At 60.1% G+C, this 21,812-nt stretch overlaps 2 protein-coding genes across 7 annotated transcripts in view; one reads left to right on the top strand and one right to left on the bottom strand.

The window, feature by feature from the left end:
* The first annotated feature begins 215 nt into the window (after positions 1-215).
* On the top strand, positions 216-7,001 carry ANKRD9 (ankyrin repeat domain 9). Of its 3 annotated transcripts, XM_027520868.1 has the most exons (4): positions 216-422; positions 1,433-1,507; positions 2,205-2,235; positions 2,372-3,307. In XM_027520868.1, exon 4 carries the CDS (start codon positions 2,411-2,413, stop codon positions 3,209-3,211), a length of 801 nt encoding a protein of 266 aa, XP_027376669.1. In that variant the 5' UTR covers positions 216-422; positions 1,433-1,507; positions 2,205-2,235; positions 2,372-2,410; the 3' UTR covers positions 3,212-3,307. The 3 variants fall into 3 exon arrangements, with proteins under 3 accessions (XP_027376669.1, XP_027376667.1, XP_027376668.1); XM_027520866.1 differs by having other exon boundaries at positions 2,205-7,001; XM_027520867.1 differs by lacking the exon at positions 216-422 and adding an exon at positions 754-1,020 and having other exon boundaries at positions 2,205-7,001.
* The window catches only part of TECPR2 (tectonin beta-propeller repeat containing 2), a 101,102-nt gene continuing 86,234 nt past the window's right edge, over positions 6,945-21,812 (bottom strand). For 3 of the 4 annotated variants that reach the window (XM_027520853.1, XM_027520855.1, XM_027520854.1), the window contains exons 18-20: positions 10,964-11,105; positions 10,504-10,653; positions 6,945-10,210 (exon numbers count right to left, since the gene is read on the bottom strand). In XM_027520853.1, the coding sequence (XP_027376654.1) occupies positions 10,059-10,210; positions 10,504-10,653; positions 10,964-11,105 (444 nt within the window). In that variant the 3' untranslated portion in view covers positions 6,945-10,058. Of the gene's footprint in view, positions 10,211-10,503; positions 10,654-10,963; positions 11,106-13,120; positions 13,710-21,812 lie in introns of those variants that run through there. The other variant, XM_027520856.1, reaches the window with a different exon arrangement.

Genomic DNA, 21,812 nt, shown 5'->3' with positions numbered 1-21,812 from the left:
GGCCCCGCCCCCCGTGCGCCCGCAAGTTTCTCCCAACTTTTCCGCGGGTCCCCCCGGGCGCCCCGCCCGCCGGCCGGTGACGTAACAATGGTGCAGCGCGGTGGCCAATAGGCGGCGGCGGAGGCCGGCGGCGCGGACCAATGGCGGCGGCGGGCGGCCCAGCGGTCCTGCCCGGCCGGGGCCGCACTGCGCCGCCCGCCGCCCGCCCGCCCGCCCGCCGCCGGCGCCGGCACCGCCGCCCAGCGATTCGGCAGCGGCGGCTCAGAGCGCGGCTGAGGCGGGCGCGGGCGGCGGCGGCAGCCTCTCGTCCGTCAGTCCGTCCTGGGAGCTTCGCCTGCGCACCGACCCGCGGGGAGACAGCGCGCGCTCCCGCCCGCAGCGGCGGCGGGGACGCCAGGCTCGCGGCCCCTCCAGCCCCCAAGGTGAGTCCCCCTTCCTCGGCCCGCTCGGCGTGCGGCTCCCGTCCCGGGCGCGACCCCCTGGCCGTCGCCCCCCCCCCCCCATCCTCCCTGGACACACGCGCACGCAGGTGCAGCCCTCGCTGCGGCGGCCACCGGCCCGCAGATACTCTGGCCTCGCCCCCCCGCGACCCGGGGTCCCGCCGTGCGGCCGGTGGGGGCCGGGGCGGAGCTGGCGGGCGGCCCTGGGCGCGCGGCCTTGCCCTCGGTGGCCCAGCCCCCACCCCCCATTCACTGAGCCGCGACCGTGACTCGCTGCCCAGTGACGTGAGGCCGGCCCAACTTTACGTAACCCGCCCGGCGCCCAGTGTCCACACAGGGTACACCCGGGGCGCGGAGGCCCCGGCGTGGGGCGCCGCGTTTCAGTCACGGTGCCCCCTTAAAGGGCTCTGTGGTTCCAGCTCCCCCACCGCCCCCTGCCCCGTGCCCGTGTCTGTAACTTAGTTACCCGGTGTGTGTGGACTCAGCCTACCCGCTGACCCAGGGCCCTTGTGACCCAAGGGCTTACCCTTGACAAAATGCGGTGGAGAGCTGGGGCCAGGGGCTGGAAGGCAGGGCTCAGGTTGGTGCAGGGGGCTCTGGGGACAAGGTTAGGGCTCAAGCTGGGTTCCCGGTGGGTTGGCGGGTCCCCCCACTTCTGGAATGAGCCCGAAGTACGAGGTAGGAGATCTTGAGTCCAGGCCTGGCTCTGCCGTGACTTGCCGGCTGACCTTGGACAAGTTTGTCCCTTGCTGGAAAGTGGGATGGCAAGCCCTGCTTTGTCCAGCCTCCGGGAAGACCAAGGGAGCCAGCAGACCTGGGGCGGGGTCTGCAGGCCCTGAAGAGTGTACACACGGGTCTCTGGGTTGATTTCATCCCCCTGCCTCCTCGCGGGAGCTGGGGGCGGGGACAGCGCGGAAACACCGTGTTTGGGTGGAAGGCTGGAGGCCCGCTCCCTGCTGTGGCTCCCAGCCTGCCTTCCCTCTTTCTTACAGATGAGGAAACTGAGGCTCAGAGGACAGTGATATACCCACCTGCACGGAACTTGGTCATTGCGGTGCACTAACCAGGTAGGTTAGTTAGAACTCCGGGAGTTGGTGATGGACGGGGAGGCCTGGCGTGCTGTGATTCATGGGGTCGCAAAGAGTCGGACACGACTGAGCGACTGAACTGAACTGAACCAGGTAGGTCTGAGTCTGGAGCTCTGCCCCTGGGCAGGGTCTCCTAGCTGCAGGCAGGGGTCAGATGACAGGGTCAAGGTTAGATGGAGTTGGGGAGAGGGAGTTTGGACTATAGAAAGGGTTTGGTTCAGCTTGAAATGTGAGATGCAGCTCTTCGGCCCCCCACCACGGCCTGGCTTTTTCCTTGATTGGGGTTGGATGCAGCTGCCGCAGGTGGGAGCAGGAACTCTTCCGGCGGGTCCCTGGCCTGGAGGGGATGTGAGGTTTCAGTGTGGTCTTGGCGACGGTAGGTGGCGGGTTATGAGGGCAGAGGGAGGGGAAGGGGGTCCTTGGCCGAGGTACCAGAGAAGGAGACGAATCTCAGGGCGGGCCACCTGCTGCCGCTAGATCTGGGATGTGGGAAGCGGTTCAGGGCCTGGAAGAGAAGCGAGCTGTTGAGGAGTGACTGGGACAGCCCGTCGGAGTCTGGGGGTGGGGGCAGGTACGAGACAGGCCCAGCCAGGTGGGGCGGCGTGGGGGGCTTCGACGGGAGACCCCGTCTCCCGCCTGGATCCTCGACCCTCACTGGACTCTCCTCTGCTTGCAGGTGGTCGGCCCCCGAGGGCCCATGCCGTGAGGTGAGGACACCCAGCCAGCATGCCGTGGGACGCGCGACTGCCGGGGGGCGGCGCGGAAGGTGGGCCCGAGGGCACAGGGGCGGCGCGCTCTAGGGCACAGAAGCAGTGCCGCAAGTCGTCGTTCGCCTTCTACCAGGCCGTGCGCGACCTGCTGCCTGTCTGGCTGCTGGAGGACATGCGCGCCAGCGAGGCCTTCCACTGGGACGAGCGCGGCCGCGCCGCCGCCTACTCGCCGTCCGAGGCGCTGCTCTACGCGCTGGTGCACGACCACCAGGGGTACGCGCACTACCTGCTGGCCACCTTCCCGCGGCGCGCCCTTGCGCCTCCCAGCGCTGGCTTCCGCTGCTGCGCGGCGCCGGGGCCGCACGTGGCGCTGGCCGTGCGCTACAACCGCGTGGGCATCTTGCGCCGCATCCTGCGCACCGTGCGCGACTTCCCAGCCGAGGAGCGCGCGCGCCTGCTCGACCGGCGCGGCTGCAGCCGCGTGGAGGGTGGTGGCACGGCGCTGCACGTGGCCTGCGAGCTGGTGCGCCCCGAGTGCCTCTTCCTGCTGCTTGGCCACGGCGCCTCGCCAGGCTTGCGCGACGGCGGCGGCCTAACGCCGCTTGAGCTGCTGCTGCGCCAGCTGGGCCGTGACGCCGGGGCCGCCGCCCCTGCGGCCTCCGGGGCGCCTGCGCCGCTGCCTGGGGAACCGCGCCAGCGCCGCCTGCTGCTGCTCGACCTGCTGGCGCTGTACACACCCGCGGATGCCGCCGGCCCGGCCCGCCGTGAGCTGCTGGGTGACCGGCCGCGCTGGCGGCGGCTGCTGGGCGAGGAGAAGTTCCAGTGGCTGGCGGGCCTCGCGCCGCCCTCGCTCTTCGCGCGCGCCATGCAGGTGCTGGTCACCGCCATCTCGCCCGGCCGCTTCCCCGAGGCCCTGGACGAGCTGCCGCTGCCGCCCTTCCTGCAGCCACTGGACCTCACGGGCAAGGGCTAGACCGCGGGGGCGCTCCGGGCCCTGGACTTTTGGAGCATACAATTTTTAAGAGCGTTGTACCTGGCACTTTACATATATTGTTTCTGGACGGCAGAACCTCTGTTTTCGTCTGTCGGCGTGCTTCGGGGGGCCAGGCCAGGATGGGCAGGCGAGCCGTGAGCTGCGGGGCTTCCAGATGGGGTCGGGCTCAGCTTCCCACCTCCCTGCGTGCGTGGATCGGGGCTGCGAGGTCAGGCGACTCCCAAGAGCTGGGCCCTGTCCTCAGCTACTTGCTCAGACTCGAGGACCGGAGCCCTGCCTTGATTTAGAGCCTCCAGGAAGGTGTCCCAGAGGGAGAGACAGCTGAGCGGAGGAGGAGCTGGGCAGGTGCTGGGGGCCGGCTTGTGCAAAGGCCTGGAGGCCGAGGGAACCGCCGTGTGGTCACTGGCTGGAGGGCCTCTATCCCGTCAGCAAGAGAGGCCTTGCCAGCTGTCTTGTGGGCTTGGGCTGGGGCTCGGGTCTTGAGAGCTGAGGACGGAGGAGGGCCCGCGCGCCGGGTGTTGGGGGCAGGACCCAGGCTGCGCCTCCTGTTTCTCCCCAGCCTGCCCTGGCCACTGCCCCTCCTTGGGTATCGTGGAGCTCTTCCCACCCACACAGGCTGAGGCCTGGACTCGTCCTCTTGTCTGCTTTTTTCTCCTCTGGCAGTTGGTGTCGAGGCCTGCTTCTCACCTCTCTTTTCATGGATGCAGCTGCCTCGGGCCCCCAGCTTCAGCCTCCCCTCACCTGGTGTTAGATGTGCCTTCCTGCAGGCCTGCCTGCTCACCCTGGGCATGGGCTCCCAAGACCCAGGCCCCGGTGTTCGATGGCACCTGTGGGTGCTGGCAACACCCTGTGGGCAAGCTCTCCTGCCTCAGCCGGTAGAGCTGGTTTCTGCAGGAAGGGTTTGAAGATGGAGGCTTGTTGACAGATGTTACAATAACCCTTAAGGACCAAGGGAAAGCGGCATCCACGCCCGGAGAAACGTTGGAATCAGGGATGATGGCCAGGTTGTTGTGCCTGGGAGTTCTGCAGGGCGGTGAAATTCAACCCGTGCCGGCTGGGCTGGAGAGCCACGGTGTGCTGCCAGGAGTTGAGGGCTCAGGAGCTGCCCGATGAACCCTGACTGCTTGGCCAGGGGCGCCCACTGCCCTCCTTGCCCCTGGCGTCCCTGAGGGGAGTCTGGCTGGGGGTGGAAGAGGCTTGGGAGGTGGTGGCAGTGCCAGGGTGATGGCTGTGGGAGGGGAGGGGTGGGAGCGCCCTGGTTCTGGTCTGTATCTGCCATATCTTCTCAGGGTGACTTTGGGCACATCCCTGCCTTGGGCCTCAGTGTCCCCAACTGCCCTCAGAGGGGTTTTGGAGCATTTCCAAGCTCCCTACCTAAAAGGATGTTCCTGGGAAGTGTAGGGTGGGCAGGAGCACAGCCCTGTGGGGTAAGGGACAGTGGGGGTCAGTTCTGCCCAGTGCTGACCCTAGATTCTTGGTGGGGGTGAGGGTGCCTCCTGTGTCCTGGCCCAGTTAAACAGACTTTCTGAACCTTGACACTTGGCGGGCAGTGGATACTAACAGCTCTTCTACCTTAAAATGTGGGGCATCAGGAGCCCTGGGGTATGAAGACTGGGAATGTGTTGCTGGGGAGGCACGCTCCTTGGAGGAGATGGCGAATGCAGACCACGTGCCGTGGCTCCTGGGGGCTGGGCTCAGGAGGTTCTGGGGACTCGGGGCGCACTTGTGCCCTGGAGCTTCCGCCTGGAGAGAGCCCGGGCACCTGCAGGGCGTGCAGACTTCCCCTCGCGTCTCCCTGCTCCCAGCTCTGGCCACTCTGGGCTGAGCCCTCCTGGCCCGAGGCCCAGGGCTAGGCCCTCACTCGCTTCCCTGCTAAACCTACAGCTGACCCGTTGGTGACAAACTCCTTTGAGCTCCCTGGGCTGAGGATGGGGTGATACAGGGTTGGGGGGGCTCCCTGGTGGGGACCCCACAGAATCCATTGTCCAGTGAGCAGGAGGTGACCCTTGGGAGGCTCCTTGTGTGCAGGGCAGGATCTGGGCAGGAGTTGCGGGCACCAGAGCCGGGGTGGGGGGGTGTAGCCAGAGCCCAGCTTCGTAGCTTGGGGGGTGAAGGGCAGTGGGGGTGTCCTCGCCGTGGCTGGGCGGGACAGGGATCTGTGGGAAGGCCGAGGACACCCTGCGGAAGCAGAGCGGGGCCTGATTCCTGGCGCAGCTCCCGCGGAGCCTGGGGCGCCTGGCTCAGGGCGCCCTGGTGTGAGTACAGAGAACCTGGAGCCCAGCGCAGGGTGGAGACCTCGGGGTTATCTGGCTGCTGCTGCTGGCCTGCACGAGGGTGGCTGGGCCTTGGTGCTTGTCTTATCACTACCTGGGGCCCTCCAGCTCCCGCAGGGGCCCCTCCCCAGCCCCATCACCACCGCCGCCCTGGCGATGAACCTGACGGCCTGGAGGGGGCCAGAGGCAGCCGGGAGATGCGGCTCTCGGCTGTTGGCGGGTGGCCTTGGCGGCTTCTCACAGGCAACAGCTCTGCCTGGAGCAAGGCCCACGACTCGGGCAGAATTCTTCTGTTCACTTCCTTCATTCCACGGACCTTGTCTAAGGAAACCTGGCATCGGCCAGATTGCCTCCAGCATGCCCACCCCTGGGCCTGGTGAACTCCCAAACAGGAGAACTCTGGGGCCAGAATCTGGGCACCCCAGATGCCTGTCGGGGAGGTGCTATGACTTGTTCCTGGAGCCTGGAAGGGACACACGGCCCTGAACCGCGCCCTTTGGGGGTGGTGACACAACCCCGCGCCGGGGCCTTACTTCACCTCCTCGTGTGCTGACTTCTCCCATCACTACCTCGATTTCCCCACTGATTTCCTTTCCTCCCGATTTCAACCTTCAAATATTGTACTGAGAGCAGTTTTCCCCAGTCCTGTGCAGAACAAGGATGCCTCCTGAAAGGCAAATGTGGAGGCGTGCTTAGGGAAGGCGGTGGAGAACCAGCTTCTGCTCCAGGAGACCGAGTGGATGAGGGGACCGGTTTTGTCCCACTCCGTTTTAAAATTGAGGCATGACTGACATGTAATAAATGCAGACTTCAGTTGTGTGGTTTGAGGAGTTAGCCCCCCGTCAGTACATGTGTAACCATCCCAGTCAAGTCAGAGGTGAAGAGATTTCTATCTTCAGTGTTCTTTTTTGGCAGTGGCTTGTGAGTATCTTAGTTTCCCCCCAGGGATGGAACCTGTACCCTGGCAGTGGAAGCTTGGAGTCCTGCACCCCTAACCACTGGACTGCCAGGGGATTCCTGTATCTTCAGTGATTTTTTAAAAAGAATTTCTGCTTATAGATGCAGGCTCATGGCAGAACAGTCAGACTGTGCCGGGAAACTCAGGGCAGGATGGATCAGAGCCCTGCCTGCGCAGCTCCCAAGTAAAGGGGCCACCTGCCTGCGGGCCCCCCACCACCCAGGCGACCGCTGCGCGCATTTTGGTGTATTCTGGCTTTTTCTATGCACTCATATACATATGCTAAAATTTTTTTCTATGCTTATTTCTTACGTACAGATTTGCCATCAGATCAAATTGAGTATTTAAAAACTTACTGTAGAATAAGCATTTCCATATGTTGTAAAACATTGTGTAAAACAGCCTCTGGTGTTTATTTTGTGATTATTTAATTCCACTAGTGTTGGTATGACAAGGAGTTGATGTTAGAGAGGACTGAGTCTTTAAAATGTAAATTTTATTTATTTTTGGAATAAATAATACATTTACATGGCTCAAATTCAAAAGATACAAAAAGGTACACGCTACAGGCGACAGCTGCGTGTTGTGTCTGCCCCTCTGTGTCCCTTGGAATTACTATGAAAGGTTTCAAACCCACCAGAAGTTAGGAGAGAGCAACGCAAACACGTGTTATCTTCCTCTCTGTGTACGAAGTCCTACAAAACCACGTTCTCCTTACCACGCCCAAGAGATTTAGCGATGATACAGTCAAACTGCCCGAGAGACTGCTTGGCACAGATTTCCTCCCGGGCACACGGTTTTAACAGCTGCATACTGTTTCACGAGAGGAATGTCCCCACATGTCAGCTGCTGTTGGTCAGCTGTTTTTAGTGTTTCACACTTACTATGGATGCCCCCGCTGTACACCTGACTTGGGTTTGTTCTTGAGGACAGGTTTCTAGAAGTAGGGCTTTCAGGCTGTGAGGCTGTAAGGCTGCTGCCAGCTCCACGTGCACCCTGGGGGCTCTTAAGGCAGTGCCCTTTCGCCTCTGTCCACAGGTGCGTCTCAGCTGTTCCTCTGACTTGCTGCAATTGTTTCCCCTTTTATGTTTTGTTTTATGTATAAGATCGTTATAATTTGAGGAAATCAATTGAGGAAATAATATACTATTTGCCTCTGACTTTTCCCACCACTTTGGGGTTTAGAAAGCTCTTGCCATCCAGAAGTCAGTTACTGTCCTTTGCCCCCTAGTTTTAAGGTTCTCTCGTCCACTTGGTATCTGCTTCACCGGAGCGGTGTGGCTGAGGGCCACGCCAGCTCGCAGTCGCCTCCCCCTCCACTTGGCTAGCTCCCCATGGTCCTTGCTGGGCCGCTGATGTCACTGCCCTCCCACCCACGGCCTGCTTCATTTGGCCCGTCATCACTCAGCACTGCCCACCTGTTTCTTCCCAGCACAGGCCTGGAGCCCCTGGAGCTGGGTCCAGTCCCAGCGTGCTCTGCCGCCTTGAGCAACTTACTTCCCCTCGCTGGGTCTCACTGGAGCCCCAGTGAGCTGGGAGACCCTCGGAGCACATCTGTGGGCACAAACGTTATTTTATGGAGTCGTCCCTAACTCCCCCAACAGAAAGAACCCCAGTGGAGAGTTTGACAAATGGAGAGAAAGCCGTAAATGCCTTGGAGAGGACTGATGTCTTTGCATGGTGTCTGTGGCTTTCCCTCGGCAACATCAGCCACGCCTTCCCGGTCAAGCTTTCACAGAAGTCTTCCATAAAGCCTGGCCAGGTCTTGACCGAATCTGACGTGTCTCATTCGGGTTGTTTGCTGGCACGCGGCTGGCTGGCCTGCTGTGTTGTGAACACGATCTTTCTCCACATGTTGGTTTCCACCCGGGCACTTCTGGTATCTGGTTTTGGGTCGTGGGTGGAGACTAGGCCCGTGGTCTTGCTCCCAGGGGCACCTCTGGAGTGACATTCCCCCAGGACCACCCCCCGGGCACACCCTCCTGGCGGGGGGGCTGGGCCAGGAACACCAGCAGCAGAGTCCCAGTGGCATGGGTGGGAGCAGCCTGCACGACTGCCAGTCAGGGCAGCTTTTCCCCTTCAGACGTCAGACTGGACTGGGTGGGTGGGGGAGAGGTCGAGTTTATTGCACTGTCTCAAAGCACAACTGAGAAACCAGAAAGGAAACTTGTACAAAGCACTGAAGCTACAAGTCACTGCAAAGTATCCACTGAAGTCCCGCGGGTTCAGCAGAGCTCTGCCAAGCGGGGAGAGGAGCCGGACAAGGCACAGCGGGCGCGGGACAGGGGCCTCCGCTGTTGGCACGCGTGAAGCGCTCTGTCGGGGTGAGGGGTGAGGTGCAGGCGGGCACTGTGGCTTCTCGTCCTCCTGGCTGGCTGGGTCCCGTCACAGAGCGCATCTTACCGCTTTTCACCTGTGGCCCAGGGGCTCTTGGACACACTTGCCTAGTAGAAAATAGGCTTCGAGTGACAGGGCCCCACGCCAAGGGCAGGCTAAAAAAAGCAGCTCGGCAGGACTCCCGCCGGGCGGCGGGGGCCGCCTCTCAGAGCTGGGGGACGCGAGGGGGCCCCGCGGGGCGAGGCCACGGACTGAAGTCTGACGTAGCCACACGCAGCCGTGGACCACACAGGCACCAGCTGTGGCCCTGTGAGGGCATCTAGCCTCCCGAGGTGGATGCCCGCTGACGGAGGCTGCCCTGCCCGGGAGGACACGCAGCGGAGAACAGCGCGGGCTCAGGACAGACCACGTGAAGGGGCGAGAGGCCTTCCACTGGGTCCAGAAAATACATTTCAAACTTGTAAGATCGGATTTCAGATGAGGTATCTCAGGTAGGTTTGTAATACAACAGAAAAGGCAATCACTAGGAGGTTCACCCTCTGAGGGTGCCCGAGTTTCTGCGATGCCCCAGCAGCGTGGGCTGTGTCATTGAGACGTTCCTACGTCACAGCGGGGCTCAGGCCCCGCGGCCGCTCCGCCGCCTGGGATTCACGCGCACCCGTCGGGTTTCGTTCGCCCACCGGCCTTTATTGTTCCGGCTGAGCTGTGTGTCTGCCGGGGCGGGCCTGGCCCCAAGGCGGGGTCGGGGGTGGAGGGGGGCGGTGTGCGCGCGCGTGCGTGCGTGCATGTGCCATGTGCGTGCGTGTAGCCCCGTCCCAGCACAGCTGGCTTCCCATCCGGCGCGTCCGCAGGGAACGTGTGCCGGGACCGCGTCTCAGAGAGGAGGTGAGGGCGCCGTGGTGGAGGCGGCCCCGGCGGGAGCGGGCAGCGCTGACCCGGGCTGGGGGCGGCCGGTGCTGAGGCGGCGGCGGCAGCGGCGCAGCGAGGACTATTGCATGCAACCGCAGCAGCCGCCGGCCCCACCCGGGGCGGCCTCCGCGGGAGTCCAGAGGCCCTGCTGCTGTCGTGACGGCTCGGACCCTCGGCCGAGGCTGTGGCTTCTGGGACGAGACACAGACGAACACGGATGAAAGCAAAGTGGGCCGTCCGACCTGGCTAGACGTGTCTGACGGGGGCTGGCGAGGTGTCTGGGGCGAGTGACTCTGAAGCCGACTGTGTCCCCACTCGGGGCCCGGCGTCTGCCCTCCCGGGGGCACCTTCAGATGACCTCCCACTCGTCCTCCAGGTCCTCAGGGTGCGGGGTGGTGGCGTGGCTGCCCTGGGCCCCGTGCGAGTGGCTGAAAGTCCTCGTCAGCCGCTGGAGGAGGTAGCCGGGTGGGCCCACTGCCCACAGCTCATCTGACGCGGTCACTGCGGAAACGAGAGCCGGCCACACACTGTTACTCCCCAGCCGGGGCTCCACGTCTGCAGGCACTGCTTAGGGGTGGCCCCAGGCACCCCTCAACCTGCACCGCAGCCGCCTTGGCCTTCCAGTGGGCGGGCCTGTGGCCCGTCTTCCTGGGAGACCCTGGCAGAGTCCAGGTGCTGGGCACCCCTCAGGCGTGATGCTGGGATAGGTCTCGTTTGGGAGAACCAGCCTAGTGGGAGCAGCCCCCTGAGAGGCCCCCTGCACCACCCACGGTGCCCCGGTACCCAGCACCTGCCTGTAACACACGTCACGTTCCCAGGGATCTTCTTCCAGTAGTCCCCGGCAGGGTTCTTGTCGGTGACGCCGTACCGGCGGGCGAGGTCCCCGTTGGGGCACCGGGCCCACACGGTCCTGGCGCTCAGGGCCAGCTGGCAGGCCTGCAGCCCTGCAGGCAAACAGAGCACGTGACTGTCCTCAGACCCGGGGTGCAGAAGGAGTGGGCCGACCCTCCCCGAGAGCCTGCTCTCCCCTGGGCACAGGGCAGGAGCCCCGGGAAAGGACGCCCTGTCGGCAGGGCAGGCACGGCCGTGAGCCTGGGACCAGAGGCCCCCAGAAATGACTGTCTCACAAGGAACCCCAGGGACCAGGAGCTGGCGCTCTGCTGGTGGGGTCCCCACCCTGGGGCGATGGGGTAGACGCCTGCTGTCAGCGGTCTGACGAGCCCCGTGTGGCCGCTGCCTGCCCGGCACCGCTACCTGGCACATGCTCCCAGTCAGTCCCCACTGGCATCTCCTCGGTGATCCCAGCTCGGACGTGCACGTTCCACCTGCTGTCCAAGGCCCACAGCATCTGGTCGTCGGGGCTGCAGTGGACGCTGACCAAGGTGACCCCGGCAGGCTGGAAGTAGGGAAGGAGATGGGGGTGTGTGATTGCAGGGGGCAGTCCCCCCCAGCCCACGGCAGCCTGCCACAGCGGGAGCAGCAGGCACAGGGGCAGCCCTGCGGGGACAGAGGTGCCTGGCAGACTCAGACCAAGGGACGTCCTCCCAAACACGGAGCCTGACTCCAGCGGCCGCCTGTCCCGGGCCCAGCGGTGGGCTGGGTGATGAGAAGGGAGGGCTGCCGGCAGAGACGCGTTGGGTCCAGGGCTGGGGAGGGGGGTGTGCTGCATGCAGGCGGGGACAGACTTTGGGGCCACTGGGGAGGGAGGTGGCGGGGGTCTGGCCTCTGAGGGCACTCACAGCGTCACGCCTGGAGAGCGCACACACGGCCCCGTGTGGGCGTGACTCTGGGTGAGTCCATCAGAGTTCACCAGTACCTGCCCCTAGGTTTGCTTTATTTTTTTGGCTGCACTGTGCTGCATGTGGAACTTCCCTGACCAGGGAGCGAACCTGCAGCCCCTGCAGTGGGAGCGTGGTCCTAACCACTGGGTCAGCAGGGAAGTCCGCTGCCTCTACGTTTTCTGTTGGTTTAAAGATTTCAAAATGAAAGCTTAATCTTAGATAAAAGTCACTGAAAAACGCACTTGCTGTCGAGTGTGTTGGGACAGAGGGCCTCTGGCCAGGAGGCAGGTGACTCCAGCTGGGAGCTTGATCTAAGAGGGCGGTGGTCTGGGGAGGAGGCTGAGGCGGGGTCTGGGAGGTGGGCCTCCTCATTCACGCCCCAAGCCCCTCTCTTCTGCCACCTGTCAGGCCGATGGGGCCGGGCCGGCTGTGCGGAGCTGCCAAGAGCATGGCAGGGGCCAAGAGCTGGCAAGTGAGGCGGCCAGAGACCCTCGCCATACCCCATCCCACAGAGGGCTCGGGGAGGGGACGCTCACGCTGCAGAGCAGGCCTGAGCGGAGACGGTGGGGCTGCATCCTCACGGCGCTCCGAGAGTACCAGGCCCACTGACACCCCAGCAACCCCGAGCCGGCTGCTGTGGGCACGAGCTGGCCGCTGTGGGCACGAGCCGACCACAGTCCGCAGCACTCTGTCTGTGAGGTGCGATCAGAGCTCTGGGGCCGGGAGCTGAGGCACACCCTAAACCCTCTCAGTTGAGAACGTCAACAGTAAAAGGGCCTTTGCTTGCCCGTGTCAGGTGGGGCTGTGAGCTCCTCGGTCCCACTGGGACAGGGGTCTGTGCCCAGCCCTGGAACCCCATCTGTCACTTCTTGGACCAAAAGAAGAACGCGACGTCAGCATCGAGGAGGCAGGGCCGAGCCTGGTCTGGAGGGGCGTGAAGTCTGCAGTGTGGACGTCCTGAGGAGGGAGAGAACGCATGCCCCCGAGGCCCCACTGTGGTGAGGGGGAGGAGCTGTCCACGCTGGACTCTGCCCACACCCCAGACCCAGACTACTGAGAGGTAGCAGCTGTCAGCTGCGGTCAGAAGCCACGGACTTTCAGGGCCACGTGTTGTGGATGAGCAGAACACGGAGAGACAGATGGGAAGGCTGTGCTGGGGTGAGGGGACTGGGAAAGGGAGGGGGCGAGGGCTGGGGAGGAGGGCGGGAGGAGGGATGGGGGGAACACCCCCACCTCCCCCAGCCCTCTGCCCTCCGCCCTCGGGCTCTCTGACCCCCTGGACTGCTCTGCACTATCTCAGAATCCCTTGGCCCCTGCCCCGCTGCCCGTCAGCAGCCTTCCCAGGGCACTGTGGGCCCATAGCACAGGTGTGGGACCGGGCCCCCACCACCTGGAGAGCCAGGCAGACAGTCCTCAGCAGCATGCCCGTCTCCTTCCAGGCCTGCCCCTCGCCCTCAAGGTTAGCTGGAGCCCACCCTGCTCAAGTGCCTCCCCATGAAGCTCCCTCCCTGCCTCTTCATTCTCCTGTGAAAGTGACCAACCCAGACAATGCATTAAAAAGCAGAGACATCGCTGTGCCGATGAACGTCTGTCTAGTCAGAGCTATGGTTTTCCCAGTAGTCATGTACAGATGTGAGAGTTGGACCATAAAGAAGGCTGAACGCTGGAGAATTGATGCTTTCAAACTGTGGTGCTGGAGAAGGCTTTTTTCTCCTTAAATGAAAACCATTACTCCAGGTGTCGCAAGCCATTTACAACACTTAGGGAAAACCATTTACTCCATGCGTCTAAGGACGTAGTAGGGGTGGCGGCTGCTCCCCGCACCCCAGTCACCACACAGGGGGTCCTGTCCCAGAATATGCGGGTCCCCCATGGCTTCCCCCATGGCCTCTGGCCTCGGTCAGTTGGTCGATCACGGGGCCCAGCACAAGGAGGGCGGCGGGCCGAGAGGAGAAGCCTGGCAGTGCCCCCATCATCACTGCTGCCTGTTTCTCTTCCTGGTGCTTTAAATCCTCCTGCGGCACCTTGACCAGAACAGATGGTGACGGCATCCTGTGGCCGTAGGCCCGCCTCTCTCTCGGAGGTTCTGGGTGGGCCTCTGTGTGCTCAGAGCAGACTCCCATGGTGTCTCCTTCCGAGGCGCCCGGTCCTCCCCCATGGCTTCTGTGGACACCTGCGGGCTGGGCCTCTGCTTTTCCTCCGTCTATCAAAGCGGGGGTCTGCAGGGTGAGGGGACACGTCACCAGGTGCTCCTCCCGGTCCCTGCTGTCCCGAGCGCCTCTGTGCAGCCCTCCACCCGGCACTGGGACATGTCCCGTGCTCGGCCAGGATCTGGAATGGCGGGTCATGGCACTCCAGGACGTGGGGGTCCAGCAGGTGACCGGAGGGGAAGGCCCGCCTGCAGAAGGAGCAGATGTATCCGTGCAGAGAATGCTGGTGGTGCTCACAGTCTTCCAGGGTGCCAAGCACCTGGCAGCAGCTGGCCGCCCGACAGGTGACCTCAGCACTCGGGGCCTCTCAGGCTCCCCAGCCACCCGTGTGAACACATCCTGGAGGCTGAGGTGCCTCTGCACGCCCCTGTTCTTGAAGAACGCGTGCTCCCGGCCAGGGGTGCCACTGCGCGGGCAGTGGCTTGGCCATTCCAGGTGCCCCCACCAGGCGGGCAGGCAGCACCTGCGTCGCCCTGCGTGCCAGCGTCCACAAACTGGCTGGGGCAGGGCTGGAGAAAACTCTTGAGAGTCCCTTGGACAGCAAGGAGGTCAAACCAGTCAATCCTAAAGGAAATCAACCCTGAATATTCATTGGAAGGACTGGTGCTGAAGCTGAAGCTCCAGTACTTTGGTTGACTCATTTGAAAAGATGTGAAGAGCCGACTCATTTGAAAAGACCCTGATGCTGGGAAAGACTGAAGGCAGGAGGAGAAGGGGACGACAGAGGATGAGATTGTTGGATGGCATCACCAACTTAATGGGCATGAGTTTGAGCAAGCTCCGGGAGTTGGTGATGGACAGGGAGGCCTGGTGTGCTGCAGTCCATGGGGCTGCCAAGAGTCGGACATGGCTTAACAACTGAACCACAAAAGTGTCTTCAACAAACACCCCTCACCCTACCTGCACACCACAGCCAGGACACCCAGGGAGGCATCTCAAAGGCCACTCTCTGGGTGGCTGGTGTGAGCGGCCTGTTGAGAACCAGAACGTGGACAGCCTCTCCAGGGCTCTGAGATTGGAGGTGTTCAGAGGTTTGGAAACACATCTGAGGGCAGATGGCAAGAAACGACGCGATGAATAAGAGGGCCTCCCAGCTGAATGGAGGACTCAGCGCAGGTCCGACGGGCACACTGCCCCCGCCTCCAGGAGAAGAGGGGTTAAGCTGGAGGCAGCAGCGGGAAGACAGACACCTGCCCAGGGAGAGTCCACGAAGCACATGCACTCTCTGCCACCTGCCCCGAGAGCTCCCGAACACGGCCCAGCACAAGTTCCAGTGACCTGACTCCCGCAGTCAAACAGCCAGAGAGCCAGGAGGGGCTGAACAGGAGATGGCTGGGAAGACTGCTCTCCCATGACTCCCGCAGTCAAACAGCCAGAGAGCCAGGAGGGGCTGAACAGGAGATGGCTGGGAAGCCTGCTCTCCCATGAGCTGGCCATCTCAAACTGGGAGGCTCACTCCTACTGAGCCCCGAGGAAGATGAGTAAGACCACAGTGGTTCTCAAAGCTTGGAATCCCTGGGACTCGTGCAGGGACCTTTCACAACAGCTCTCCAGGTGACGTGGGCTGCAGCCTTCTGTAAAAACCGCTCTGCTGCTCTATGGCGCAGAAGCAGGCAAGGCAGTACTACTCAAAGCCATCTACACATCTCAACGCTGTCCCTGTCGGAAACCCCAGCTAGCGTTCTCAGAGAAAGGAAAAGCTGATCCGAAAACTCGCATGCAATTGCAAGGGACCCTGAACAGCCAAAACAATCTCGGAGAAGAAAACAGTTGGGGATTTCCCTGGTAGTCCAGGCAAGAATCTGCCTAGCACTGCAGGAGACAGAGATTCAATCCTGGTTGGAGAACTAGGATCCCACGTGGTGTGGAGCAACTAAGCCCGCGTGCCAGAGCTACTGAGCCCACACGCAGCACCTAGTCTGTGCGCCTCAACGCAAGATCCTGTGTGACGACGAGGACCTGATGCAGCCAAACAGACAGAACTAAGTATTAAGAAAAGAATACACTTGGAATTTCAAAACTATTGTAAAACCATGGTGATTAAACAGTGTGATACATAAGAAAAGACACGTAAATCAATGGAACAGTATTGAGAATTCAGAAATAAATCCATATGGTCAAGTGACTTTAGCCAAGGTTGCCAAGATTATTTAGTAAAAAGAAGTCTTCAGCAAATGGTGCTGGGATGACTAGATAGCAAGCACATAGCAGAATGAGGCTGGAGCCTCACTTAACACCATATATAAAAATAACCTGAAACGTATCAAAGATAAATGTAAGGGCTAAATCTCATAATGGTTTCTTAGATAGGCACCAATAACAAAAAAGATAAACTGAACTTCATCAAAATTAAAAATTTTTGTACATCAAAGAACACCATCAAGAAAGTGAAAAAACCAACATATAGGAGAAATTTCTCCTGATAAGGGTCTAGTATCCAGAGTAAAGAACTCTTAAAATTCAACAAAAAAATAAAACCCAACAACAAAAAGGCAAATAACTGAAGTTTTAAAAGGGCAAAGGACGTGAGTGGACTTTTCTTCAAAGATGTACAGATGGCCAACAAAGACATGAAAAGGGGCTGAATGTCATCAGTCACCAGGGACATGTAAGTGAAACCACAATGAGGTTTCACTTCACACTTGATAGGACGGCTAAAAAAGTATTAGTAAGGATATGGAGAAACACGAACTCCCATATATGTTGCTGGGGAGGTAAAACGGCGCAGCTGCTGTGGAAGACACTTAGGTAGTTCCTCCAAAGGGTAAACACAGAATTCCCACGGGACCCAGAAATCCCACTCCTAGATACACACCTCGAGAAGTGGAGCAGATGTTCCCAAAGAGCTACACCGGTGTTCACGGCAATGTTCTTCATAATAGCCCCGAAGTGGAGACAACCCAAATGTCCGCCCACTGATGAGCAGGGGGCAGAGCGTGGCCTGAACCACACGATGGAGGGCATTCAGCAACAGAGACAGAGGAGGCGCTGACAGCCATAAGGCACGGATGAGCCTCGAGAAGAGGATGCTCGGTGCAAGAAGCCAATCGCGAAGGCCACGTGTTGCGTGACTCCTTTTACAGAAACATCCAGGAGAAGGGCATGAACACGAAGAGAGGCACATGCATGCCTGTCGGGGGCTGGGGCGCAGGAGGCCTTCACTGGGCACAGCGCACCCTCTGGGACGATGACGCTGTCCCGGTAACGTGTAGTGACAGAGATCACACAACATGTGAACGTGCCGAATGTCACAGATGGGAAGTCTTACGTATGTGTATTTTACCACAGTTTTTTAAAAAATAGAAAGCAGACAGGCCTCGGTTGTAACCACGTGCTATCACTATGAGGAAAGTCACAACTGGGGAGACTGGGTAAGCCGCGCAGGGTCTCTGATTCCTTACAGAGCCTGTGAGTCTGCAGTCACTGCAACAAACGTTTCAATGAGGAAAAGCAACAGGCAGCCTTGAGTTTTGGTTTATTCATATTCAAAACCACAAAAATGAAAAAAGAGAAAAGGATGCTGTTTTATAAAATGGGGTAAATAAGGAATTAAAGATTTAAAAATCATTTGGAAATGCTAAAAAAAAAACAAACCAAAAAAACATGTATAATCTTGGTGTGCTTCCAAAGACTGGGACAGAAAGTGTGTGTTTGTGCATGTGTGAGTGTGTGTGGGTGTCCGCCTGCTCCTTAGTTTTAAATGCCCTTTAAAGAGCAGCTGCAGGGCGGGTGATGGGGAGGGGCCACACCCGCTTTCTGGAAGCACCCAGATTACAGCCACCAACATGCTCTGATGTTTACAAATCAAAGGGGCTGCTCAGGCCCATCAACACCTCAAGCTGCTGTCCCATGTTCTCAAAAGATAAACACTCATCACTAATCATTACCAACAAGTAACACATTTTATTTACTCCAAGTCATCAGTGTTACAGGACAAGCCATTACTCTTTCCTAGAATTTATTTTATACACTGAGATCCTGACTAGACACGACACTGAGGTTAAGGAGTGAAGTTCTCGGTGACAGACTGTTCCCAAACCAGGACTCCAAAGACCCTGCCGCTGTGTGCCCTGACTCGGGGCCCAGGGTGACTGCTCGCAGGTGAAGGGATTCATAGTAATTGCCAAGTGCAGATAAAATACTTCTGAGCCTCAAGAACATGTACTAGAAGTGTGACGGGTTCTGTGTTCCCTGGCATCCAGTTACATACAGTACTTGTCAACCTGGCTCTGAGCTTTTCATCTACTGGATGTCCCAAGAATTTGGACGATAGCTGTTAAGTTAGTTGTGGTAAGACCACATACTCTGAAGATATACAGACAGTCAAAAAGCACGTGAAAAGATACCCAACACCACTAATTATGAGAGAAATGCAAATCAAAACTACTGTGAGGTACCACATCATACCTGTCAGAATGGCCATCGTCAAAACCTATGAACAACAAATGCTGGAAGAGAGTGTGGAGAGAAAGGAACCCTCCCACAGTTAGTGGGAATGTACACTGGTGTAGGCAGTATGGAGAGCAGTGTGGAGGTTCCTTTAAAAAACTAAAATTGGAGCTGCGATACGATCCAGCAATCCCACTCCTGGGCATATACCTGGAGAAAACCATGATTCAAAAGGATGCGTGCACGCCAAAGTCCACTGCGGTGCCGCTTCCAACAGCCAGGACACGGACGCCACCCAGGTGTCCGCCGCCGAAGCCGTGGGTCAGGAAGATGTGCTACATGTACACAGTGGGATATTACTCAGCCATAAAGAGACCAAAGTAAGCCTTCTGCAGCAGCGTGAATTGACCTAGAGACTGCCTACCGAGTGAAGGGAGTCACACAGAGAAAGGCAGATTTCCTACAGGGCTGCTTACGCGTGGGAGCTAGAAAAGGGGCACAGGTGAACTCAGTTACAAAACAGAAGTACAGTCACAGATGTAGGAAACAAAGGTATAGTTGCCAAGGGCACAGGGAGGGAGGATGTATGGGGAACTGCGATGGACCCATACACACTACTATATATAAAACAGGTTACTAATAAGAACTTCCTGCTGTTGAGCACGAGAGCTCTGCCCCATACTCTGTAACGGCCTATATGGGAAAAGAAGCTTAACAAGAGTGCACATGTGAATAACGGACTCAGCCTGCTGCACACCTGACACCAACACAACGCCGCAAATCAGCCGCGCTCCAGTGAGGGGTGAACAAAAACGCCACGCGCTCACAGGAGAGACGAAGGACGGTGCCGAGGGAGCTGATGGCCCTGGTCCCCGCCTCTCCGCTGGGGGCACCGGAAGCAGAGAGAGGGCTCCCCCACATGTCCTCCACCCTTTGCTCTGCCATCTTCATCAGCGCTGGTTTTCTACCCCATTTCACGAGACTGCCAGCTCGGGGCCTGGCGGTGCGGCCTGACGGCCTCAGGGGCCTCGAGCCCACCCAGCTGTGCGCCTGGCTGACACCACAGGCTGCGGTCCCTGCCATCTGCAGGGCACCCCTGCCCCTGTGCCCTCCCCGAGTAGCAGCCCCTTCTGGCCCCATGGCTGGCCGGGCCCTGGCACCCACAAACAGGCCTCCTGAAGGAGCCGCTGCCCCGTCTACCAGCCCAAGGGGACCCGTCCAGGCCCACCCCACAGGGCCTGCCCCAAGGGCCCCCCCCACTCCCTCCCCTCAAGGCTGGGTGGACTCAGAATCCATCATGCTTTTTCATTTTCACAGCCCTCAGAGCGCCACACATGGCTGGTGGCACAGAGCCTCTGCTCAAGAAACCCCCACATAACTGGCATCTGGGGGACAGCAAGGCTTGGAACCCCCGGGAGGAGAGGGGCGTTAGCACCGCCTCTCTAGAGCACTCCGGCTGGTTTGAGCCAAGGGCTCGCCAAAACCAGCTTGGGGCTGGAAGGGCCCTAGGAGACCGGTTAAGCCCAACTCCCTCACATTCTGGGTGAGAAAATGGACAAAAACTCAGGCTGAGAAGTGAGGGTCCTGCCCATCTTCTAGAAATGAGGTGTCCAGGGCTCAGACCAGAGGGCTCCAAACTTCTGGCAGACTGGGCCTCGATTCCAAGGAATGAATACACATATGTGCATACACACGCTTCCTGCAGGCAGAACGTGAGTGTGCACGTGTGCTTCGCCACTTCAGTCGTGTCCGACTCTTCGCCACCCCATGGACTGTAGCCCACCAGCTCCTCTGTCCATGGGATTCTCCAGGCAAGAATACTGGAGTGGGTGGCCATGCCCGCCTCCAGGGGATCTTCCTGACCCAGGGACTGAACCCGTGTCTCTTACATCTCCTGCACTGGCAGGCGGGTTCTTCACCACTAGCGAGTGCCACCTGGAAAGCCCAGCAATGTTAATAAACCCAGGCGTAAAGAAAAAAAGTCAAAAATTCTACAGCCAGAATAAATGTTTATCTAGACAAATCACTCTGGTACGGACTTCATGTGACCTTGGATAAAGTTCACGTGAAGGAATATTTCGGGGACACCGAGGTGAATGAACCGGGAGCCTGCTGGGCACACAGACGCCACTGGGAAAGATGCTTCTGAAGAGAAACCCTGACCCCGCACAGCGGTCAGTCATGCTTTCCTTCCCCTGCAGGCTCCCCCTCCCTCAATCCAAATGAACCTCGAGCCCACCTAACATCTGGGAGACGCGGTGAACTCTGCCTTTCCTGGAGGATGCGGGGTCTGGATTGAGCACCCCAAGGCAGCGGCAGGAAGCCCCAGGCTGCCAAGCCTCGGGCACATTCAGCCCCTGGCACGTGGCCCCAGGTTTCCGCGCTCCCTGAGTTCTGTCTGGTCACTTCAGTTCTTCTGTGCCTTCCCTGGGGCGGATCCCGTGCCGCCTCTCATCTCCTCCTCCTTTCACGGGAGCCTGAACAGTGGACACTGGGGTGAACAGCCTGTATCTACATGCAGGGCCAGTGGGCTCTCAGCGTGCTGCCTGGGCACGCCCGTCCTCCCCTCCTGGGCTCTGCGTCCTCAGCTGGCAGGGGCAGACAGCCCGCGGGGCTCCCCTGCCAGGTGTTCATGCTCCGGGGCTGGGGCACGGTGGTCCTGGCTGCCCTGGGGCCTGCCGGGCAGCCTGGGGGTGTCTTCAACCCGAGGCCCGCAGACCCCGCTCTGCACGCTGCCTTGGCCCCCGGGGCAGTCGTGTGGGAGCCACTCTGCTGTTAGTGTTAAAAGTATCTGGCTGAAGTCCAGGATTTTCTCTGGAGGGTGAGCCGCGCTGCTGAACTGCTGACCCAGCTGGGCGAGGCCACCAGACGCGGGCTCTGGACTGGAGCAAAGTTCCTGGTTTCTTTCTTCCTCTTGCTGCTGATGGCAAAGCCAGAAGGTGACGGGTAACTCCTTCCCCGGCACAACCTCGGAATCCAGTAAGATACAGCAGTTGCTAGCTGCTGGGGGATGTGCCAAGGAAAACACTGAGAAACAGGTTTCCTGGGCAGAGGTCACGTTCTCTTCCTCCTGAGCCGGGCTGGCAGGGGTGGCCGTGCCGGGGAGTGGACCGCAGCCTGCATGCAGGGTCAGCGAGGGCGCTGGCACTACTGTGCTCCGAGTCTGTGGAGACTTGACCCCGGGGCACTGGCCCAGGTGCTCAGAGGGCTTCTCACACTCAGCAGTGGAGCTGAGCGCCCCGTGCTGGGGGCCTGCTCGCCGGGAGAAGGCCAGGAGGGCAAGGCCCTGGGAGGGGCCTCCGGGGGGGCACTCGCACACACCTGTCGGCCGGGATAGGGCCCATGGGCGTTTGTTTTGGCCTCTGGGTCGACAAGTTGAGAGATGGTGAGGGGACGGCTGCAAGGCTGGGGGGTCTGGCCGGGAGTCACAGCCCCCCAGTAAGAGGAGAGAGGGCAGGGCCAACCCAGGAGGACGGGGTCTGAGGAGATGGAAGCTCAAAACAGCAGGTGTTCAAATGGAGCCACGGTGGGGGTGGGGTGGGATATAAAGGCAGTTCTCAAAAAGTGTTTTTCCTCAAAATGGAGCTGTGCTGGCCAACGGCTTGAGCCTCCATTCTTGGAGGTCTTATCCTGCCCTCGCAGGCAGCACCACGAAGGGCATCAGAGGACCGCGTGTGTGACAGGAGCCCCCGACACCTCGACCCCAGCCAGGGGTGCTCGAGG

Source organism: Bos indicus x Bos taurus, chromosome 21 (genome assembly GCF_003369695.1).
Source record: "Bos indicus x Bos taurus breed Angus x Brahman F1 hybrid chromosome 21, Bos_hybrid_MaternalHap_v2.0, whole genome shotgun sequence".
Lineage (NCBI taxonomy): Eukaryota > Metazoa > Chordata > Mammalia > Artiodactyla > Bovidae > Bos > Bos indicus x Bos taurus.
This window is presented reverse-complemented; position numbering and strand designations above follow the sequence as displayed.